Genomic DNA, 8,487 nt, shown 5'->3' with positions numbered 1-8,487 from the left:
ACTTGACTCTGCTGTCAATAAATCGTTAGTATACTTAATAAAAATTTCATATCAGCTGCCATATCATTACTGAATAAGTCACATTAGAAACTCTAAATTAGGTTTAATTGTCAAAAAAACCCCATGAAATTTGTCAATTTTTATAATTAAATCCTGAAGTTTATATAATTGGCAATTAAACTCTCACGTTTGTTTAATATCTCAAATTGACACGACTGTCAAAAAACCATTAGTATGTGATGCTTTTGAGATAATTATAATAACTTTTATTTTGACTATTTTGATTGGAAATTGTAATTTATAAGTTTGTTGATTGCTGCTATTAATGAGTGATTGATGTAAATGAATAACTATTCTTTCTTCTAGTGTTTTGACCCACCTTGCAGAGGAGAAAGAATTTGATTTTGTTTTTTCTTTCTTTGTTCCAAGGTTGTATTATATTGTTGAACATATGTATAGTAATAATGAACAAACTTGATTAATATTAGCTTGAATGTGTAGGTTAATTAAAATAGGATATTGTAATTGTATCTACAAAATAAAATTTGGCTTTATAGTTTATTAAAGTATACTAATAGTTTATTGACAGTTGGATAATTTGAAATATTAATAAAACGTGAGAGTTTAATTAGTAATTATATAAATTTTATAGTTTAATTGCAAAAATTAATAAACTTCATTTTTTTTTTGCAATTAATATAAATTTTAGGTTTTTGATGTAACTTTTTCAATAATGATATGACAGTTGACGTAGAATTTCGTTTAGTATATTTATGATTTTTTGACGGTTAGATCAATTTGAAATATTAATTAAACATGAGAATTTAATCAATAATTATATAAATTTTAAGATTTAATTGTAAAAAAATGTAAAATTTTATAATTTTTTTTAAATTAATCTTTTATAAAGCGTGAAACAATGCCTAGCTAATTAATAGGGCTGAGCATTCGGTTCAAACCGAATTATCAAAACTAAATTAATCAAGTTACTATATTTTAGAAATCAAATTGAACCAAAATGAATTAAAAATCGAATCAAACCGAATCATTATATTTTGGTTCAGTTTGTTTCAAACCGATTAATTTTTATTTTTGATGGATTTTTTATTTAAACTTAATTTTTAAGTTATTTCACATGATTTTAACCTTAATTTGAACCTAATAACCATTCATTAATAAAATTAAATAATTTACACATATAATCACATGTAATTCATAAATTTTTTATAAAAATAAATTAATTTATAAATTAATAAAATAATTCGATTCGGTTCAATTTAATTAATTTTTTTTAAATAAAATAAAATTAAAATAATTAAAATATAAAATTAAATCAAATTAAATTATATTAAAAATTAAATTAAAAATATTAAATTAAAATAATTTAATTTAATTTATTCAATTTAAACCAAAAAACTTTACGTTAAAATTATATACAGCTAGTGTAAATAAAAGTATAAATGAACAGGTTTAAGCATGACTAAATGAAAACATCACACGTGTGTGCCATAGGATTCTGAGTGACAAGACAACCACTTTATGAAGTTTAAAAAGAGGTCCCATCCCATCCCATCTACCGAGCTGCGCATGGGCACATTGTCTTCTCCTCTGTCCCTCAGCCTTTTTTTTCCCAATATTTTCAGTTGGGAAAAATTATCTTTAAAATATATCATAGTCAAATTATAATTAATTTAATATTATTCTAATTAAAATTTTATTTATTTCATAAAAAAATATTTTTAAAAAAATATTTTTTATATTTTTAATATTTCAGATATTTAAAAAAATTAGTTAACAAAAAATTTTTTTATTAAAAAAAATTATCATTTAAAAAAAGTACTTTAATTTTTTTTAAAAAATATTTTTTATTTTTTAAATTTTAATAATTTTATTAAAATATCAATATATTTTTAGATATATAAAATAAATACATATAATTAATTTAAAATTATAATTAAATATAAAAAAATATTTTCATAAAAATATTTTTATATTTTTTAAATATAAATTATTTTTTATAAAATAAATAGAGCTTAATTTAGAATAACTCGATTTAAAAAGATTAATCAAAATATTGGAAATTTAAGGATTTTTTAATTCATTTTTAATCTTTTTATATGATATGTGAAATTCATTATATGGAATACATTTATTTTAAAAAATGAAAAATATATTTATAATTATTAAATTAGCCTCCTCATCAAACAAACTTAAACATGAGAGAGAGAGATATATATACACTTTATTTGCTGAAATTTTATGGAATTAATAGTAAGGATAATATTATAAAAAAAATTCAAAATTACTATAACTTGAAACTGAAAAAATAACAACAACAAATTTTAATTTGAAACGAATTGAAGCCTCTAGCTATTAAGGAATTGATTATAGACTCTCTAATGTTGCACGTAATGTATGTAGCTTTAGATGGTATTTTGTCTTAACTTATAAATTAGTTAAATTATTTTATATGCTCTAAAAATTAGTTGATTACTTATTTATAATAATTCTTACACTTATAAATTAAAAAAAAATATTTATTTTCAGTACTTATAAGTTAATTTAATAAAATATTTTTTTTTTATATTTTTTTATTTAATTTTTAAAATTTGATCATAAAACTTATTTAATATCTTATTTATTATTTTAATAATAAATATATTTATAAATTATTTTTTATCAAATACATTAACTATTTATTAGTTATTTATAAATATTTTAATCAAATAGATAATTACTTAAAATCTTAAATGCATATAAGTTTAAATCAACTTATAAATACTATGTGTTTATAAATCAACTTTTATAAATTAAGCTAAATATTCTCTTAAATTGTAAAAGAAAAAAATTATATTACAAAGGAAGCATTAGCCTTCCTCCATTCAAATGATAAAGCCTTGCAAATTTGAGACAAAGCAAAACAAGATATTTTAATTAACAATGAGTTTATATAAAGTTAAGAATATAGTTAAGCTTTACAATCATTTGAGTTGTGACAGATAATTATTTAATATCTTAAATACATATAAGTTTACACTAGCTTAATCAATTTTTATAAATTAAGCTAAATATTCTCTTAAATTGTAGAAATATATATATATATATATATTATAAATGAAGCATTAGCCTTCCTCCGTTGAAATGAGAAAGCCTTAATAAAAAATTTTAATTAACAACGAGTTTATATAAAGTTAAGCTTTACGATCATTAAATATTTACATTTAAATTTATATATTCATTATATATTTTTTAATTAATTTTATATAAATTTTGATATAAATATTTGATTTAAATGATTTTTATATGAGGTTGATCACATATTACATGCACCGTAGGTAGGAAGTGTTATTATTAGTCATTGTTCATTGTATATTATTATTATTATTATTAGTATATAGATGGGAAGTGTCAATTTTGCATAATAATTAATTAGGGTTTGTACCTTCTAAGTAGGTTTTGTGAACTTCCAATTGACCCTTCAACCCAACAAAAATGCCTAGTGCAGTAATGTCATTGATCTTGGGGTACATTAAATAAGACTCAAATTCTTGGCATTTTGGTGGGATAAAATTGTTTTTCAAGAAAAAAAAATATTTCAAAAGTTATTAAAAGTTAATTAAAAAAAATTTATTATTTGATAAAGTTTGAAATTGTTATTTTACTAATATAATTTTACTTTTATCGTCTTTGTTATAAGGGACCTACAATCAAAGGAAAAAATGTCAAAAGTCTACCAGGGAGATCCTTAATGAAAACTCGAAATGATAACAATATAGCAGAGATACAATAGAGCAGGAAGAGAGAAGAGGTTTGAAAAAAATAAATAATTTTCTATTATTGTTTGATCCTATTTATAGGGAAAAGTGATAAGAACATATTTATTAATATATTTTAGAGAATATTACTTAGAGATATGTTTCTAAATAAAAGGAGCATATATTGTATGTAATTATTTTATAATATATTATTATTTTAATATTTTTATAATAAAAATTTATTAAATTTAATTTTAAATTATTTTTTATACTCTATAATTAATATATTTAAAAAATATTTCTCAATTTTAACGACAAATCAACAATACTAAACAAATCAATTGAAAGGAATAATTTTGCTAAATTTTATTTTTTAAAAAATTTTCAAACACTAAGCTGCCAAGAATTTATTACTTGCATTTTTGTTCCCTAGATTGAGATTTATGGGACACTTTGACAATGTGTGTAAACAATGAGCGAGGTAATTTTATTCATCGTATCTTTACATATATAGATTAATAGATACATTAATTAATTGAAATATGTCATTGATTTTGGAGTTGGTTAGTTCTGCACTTATGCTTCCTCTCCTCTTAAGTTGGCTCAAAATGGCCTCACATATACCCATGAAACATATACAATAAAATAAAATAAAAAGAGTGATTGGAGTTGGTTAGCTCTGCTCTTATGCTCCTTGCCCTCTAAGTTGGCTCACATATACCCGTGAAACATATACAATAAAATAAAATAAAAAGAGTGATTGTGCAATAAACACATTTTGAGACGCTAAAACAATGGAGGCCTTTTGGAGGCAGGCCTTTTTGGGTACACTTTGATCTCTACTACACTTGGCAAAGCTTTTAGCACCCATGTCTAGAGCGGATTTGTGCCTGTTCTACTAATAGTGTTAGAAAAAAACCCATGTTCTGCCTAAAGCCCAGCCCACTATCCTACCCAAGCCAGAGACCCTAAACTTTGTAAACCCATGCGGCTGCTTCTCTGCGTCGGATCTCTTCTCACCTCGTCTGTGCCCGACGCGGCGACGCCGATACTCATTGCCCCTTTCCCCCTTCTTAGATTTTCTTCTCTATTTGCACCGCCTCCTCAAGTCCTCTGATCTGCTGTGCTTCGTTTGTCGTCGATACTCTGCTGCGCGTCGATACACTGCTGGTTGCTTCAGTGTTGTGTCGTTTCCTGCTTTTCTCGTCTCGTCGTCGATTCAAGGTCAGGCTCTTCATAGTCTTGTTAATTTCCTTACTAATGGCTTCTTTAACCCTCTCTAATTCCTACAAAGCTCGGGTTTATCACATTTTTCCGAGACTTTCACTCCCCTATTTCCTTACTCCCCTCCATTTCTGCACTTCAACCCAAGATCCAATCTCCTGTGTCACAGAAATCCCGCCACCTATTCCACAACTCCAATCCGAAACCGAGTCTCCAAATGCGGCTCCAGAGAATCAAAAGCAGCAGCTAATCCTGCGTGGTAAGCGTCCGGACCCTGAAAAATTAGAGGATATAATATGCAGAATGATGGCCAGTCGGGCCTGGACGACGCGGTTGCAGAACTCAATCCGGGATTTGGTTCCCGAATTTGACCACTCTTTAGTCTATAATGTTCTGCACGGTGCTCGTAACTCTGAGCACGCCCTCCAGTTCTTCAGGTGGGTTGAGCGGGCTGGGTTGTTTCGGCACGACCGTGAGACCCATACGAAGATTATTGAGATTTTGGGTCGAGCTTCGAAGCTCAATCACGCTCGTTGTATTCTCTTGGATATGCCAAAGAAGGGGGTTGAGTGGGATGAGGATATGTTTGTAGTGCTAATTGAGAGTTATGGTAAGGCTGGGATAGTTCAAGAAGCTGTTAAGATATTTCAGAAAATGAATGAATTGGGTGTGGAGAGGTCAGTTAAGAGTTATGATACTTTGTTTAAGGTGATCTTGAGGAGAGGGAGATATATGATGGCTAAGAGGTTTTTTAATAAGATGCTGAGTGAAGGGATTGAGCCAACTAGGCATACTTACAATATTATGCTTTGGGGTTTCTTCTTGTCATTGAGGTTGGAAACAGCAATGAGGTTTTATGAGGATATGAAGACTAGAGGGATATCCCCTGATGTGGTTACTTATAATACGATGATCAATGGGTATTATAGATTTAGAAAGATGGAGGAGGCAGAGAAGTTGTTTGTAGAGATGAAGGGGAAAAACATAGCTCCTACAGTTATTAGTTATACGACTATGATTAAAGGGTATGTTTCTGTAGATAGAGTGGATGATGGGCTGAGATTGCTTGAGGAGATGAAGTCTTTTGGTATTAAGCCTAATGCTCACACATATTCGAGTTTGTTGCCGGGGCTTTGTAATGCTGGGAAAATGACAGAGGCAAAAGAGATTTTGAAGGAGATGGTAGGGGTGCATCTTGCTCCGAAAGATAATTCGATCTTTATAAGTTTGTTATCTAGCCAGTGCAAGGCTGGAGATTTGAGAGCTGCTGAGGATGTGCTGAAGGCAATGATACGATTGAGCATACCGACAGAGGCTGGCCATTATGGTGTCTTGATCGAAAATTTTTGTGAGGCTGAGGAGTATGATCGGGCAGTAAAGTTGTTGGATAAGTTAATTGAGAAAGAAATTATTTTGAGGCCACAGAATACTTTGGAAATGGGGTCTGGTGCTTATAACTCTATGATTCAGTATCTGTGTGGTCATGGGCAAACAGGAAAGGCAGAAATCTTTTTCCGGCAGTTGATGAAAAAAGGTGTTCAGGACCCAAATGCCTTTAATAATTTGATCCGTGGGCATTCAAAAGAAGGGTCTCCTGATTCTGCTTTTGAAATTATAAAGATCATGGCTAGGAGAGGGGTCCCTCGAGATGCAGATGCATACAAGTTGCTTATTGAAAGCTACCTTAGGAAAGGTGAGCCAGCTGATGCCAAAACAGCTTTGGATGCTATGATTGAAGAAGGGCATGTCCCAGATTCATCAGTATTTAGGTCAGTGATGGAGAGTCTGTTTGAAGATGGGAGGGTTCAAACTGCTAGCCGTGTTATGAAGAGTATGGTGGAGAAGGGGGTGAAGGAGAATATTGACTTGGTAGCTAAGATTTTGGAAGCTCTCCTCATGAGAGGTCATGTTGAGGAAGCCCTTGGACGAATTGAGCTACTAATGCATAGTGGGTGTCATGTAAATTTTGATGATCTTCTGTCCTTTCTTAGTGAGAAAGGCAAGACCATTGCCGCTCTTAAGTTGTTAGACTTTGCATTAGAGAGGGACTTTAATGTAGACTTTAAAAGCTATGATAAAGTGTTGGATGCTCTCTTAGCTGCAGGGAAGACCCTTAATGCATATTCGATACTGTGTAAAATCATGGAGAAAGGAGGGGTTACAGATTGGAGTAGCTGTGAGGATTTGATTAAAAGCCTTAATCAGGAGGGTAACACAAAGCAGGCTGATATTCTCTCAAGAATGATAAAGGGAGGGGAGAAATCTCGTGAAAACAGCAAAGGAAAGAAACAATCTTCTTTTGCTGTTTAATTGCAGTGCTTTTAATTTTTGGTTGGTTCACTGGTTAGAATATAGTTGAATGTTCAATGGAAAATTATTCCTCGCATCATTGAGTAGAATAAATTTTGAGAAAAGCTATGTAAAATATTCTGTTTAATCATTTTGAAGATAGGGTGTTATCCCTTCAAACATGTTTCTCTGTTGAATTATTTTTGAAGAGTTAGTGAATTAGACAGGATATTCTCAACTGAAAGATGGTTCTAATACTCAAGGATTGCAGATGATGAATGGCTGCTGATCATATTTGTTACTAATGTTATCCTTGAAATTAGTTCCTTTTTACTCATTGTGATTGTTATGTAGTTATTTTAATCTAGTTTCTGAACTCTAAAATTGCAATCATCTATTATATTGGGATAGCTTCCTGCAGTGAAGAGTATAGTTTTAGCTTATTTGCCAAGTTCTGAGAATAAAAAATTTATTCCCTCAGAGGCTAGCTTATGATACTGGCGTTGCTCTTATTACAAGTGTCAGGTAAGCTACACCTTAACACATTTTGCTCATCTCGCTTCACATCTTTTAGCGGAAGCTCTATTCGCTTGCCAAACTGCATTTCGATAACCAGTTATCTGTATGTATGAACTTTCACTACAACATACCATTTACTTCTGGCATCTGTGCTATAGATATGCTGATTCCTGTGTGGCGGTAGGCTAGAACCAGAGGTAAGCATTAGTGGAGGATGCTGGATAGTGGAATAATTGTGTTCTGTGACATTGGGGTTGCAGTGCCCATGAAGCAAAATGACTATTTTCATTTTTTTCCTGCTCTGCTTACAAGATGCAGTTGCATTAGTTTTTGTATGACGGTAACTATAAGATTTGAATGTCACAGAAATATTAGATTCGCTTTCTGAAAAGTTAGACATGAATGTGAACGCAAGAAATATTATTTTTAAATATATCAGGAGCATTCAATAATCTTCAGTGTTTCTATTTGCATGGCTATGTTTCCTTTATATTTTGTATAATAATGTAATTTTACTTCTATATATGTTTATGTTTATATTATTCTTACGGCTAAGGAATGGTTGCCGCATCCTCTTTTCAAGTATAAAAAGGGCTTTTTCTTATTCTGTCAGTAAATATCTGGGGTGGTTTTCTCCTCTGGCTTCGCTTGGAAGATGTCATCTAATGGTTTGAATCTCATCATCGCAGGCTCCCAAGTT

General features: G+C 30.0%; 1 protein-coding gene across 1 annotated transcript; it reads left to right on the top strand.

The window, feature by feature from the left end:
* Window positions 1–4,730: 4,730 nt before the first annotated feature.
* On the top strand, window positions 4,731–7,601 carry LOC110667282 (pentatricopeptide repeat-containing protein At2g37230). Its single transcript, XM_021828079.2, has one exon. The coding sequence runs from the start codon at window positions 5,016–5,018 to the stop codon at window positions 7,287–7,289; it is 2,274 nt and encodes a 757-aa protein (XP_021683771.2). The 5' UTR covers window positions 4,731–5,015; the 3' UTR covers window positions 7,290–7,601.
* Window positions 7,602–8,487: the final 886 nt, after the last annotated feature.

This window comes from Hevea brasiliensis, chromosome 3 (assembly GCF_030052815.1).
Source record: "Hevea brasiliensis isolate MT/VB/25A 57/8 chromosome 3, ASM3005281v1, whole genome shotgun sequence".
Taxonomy (NCBI): domain Eukaryota; kingdom Viridiplantae; phylum Streptophyta; class Magnoliopsida; order Malpighiales; family Euphorbiaceae; genus Hevea; species Hevea brasiliensis.
The sequence above is the reverse complement of the archived record's forward strand: the minus strand, read 5'-3'. Positions and strand labels throughout refer to the sequence as shown.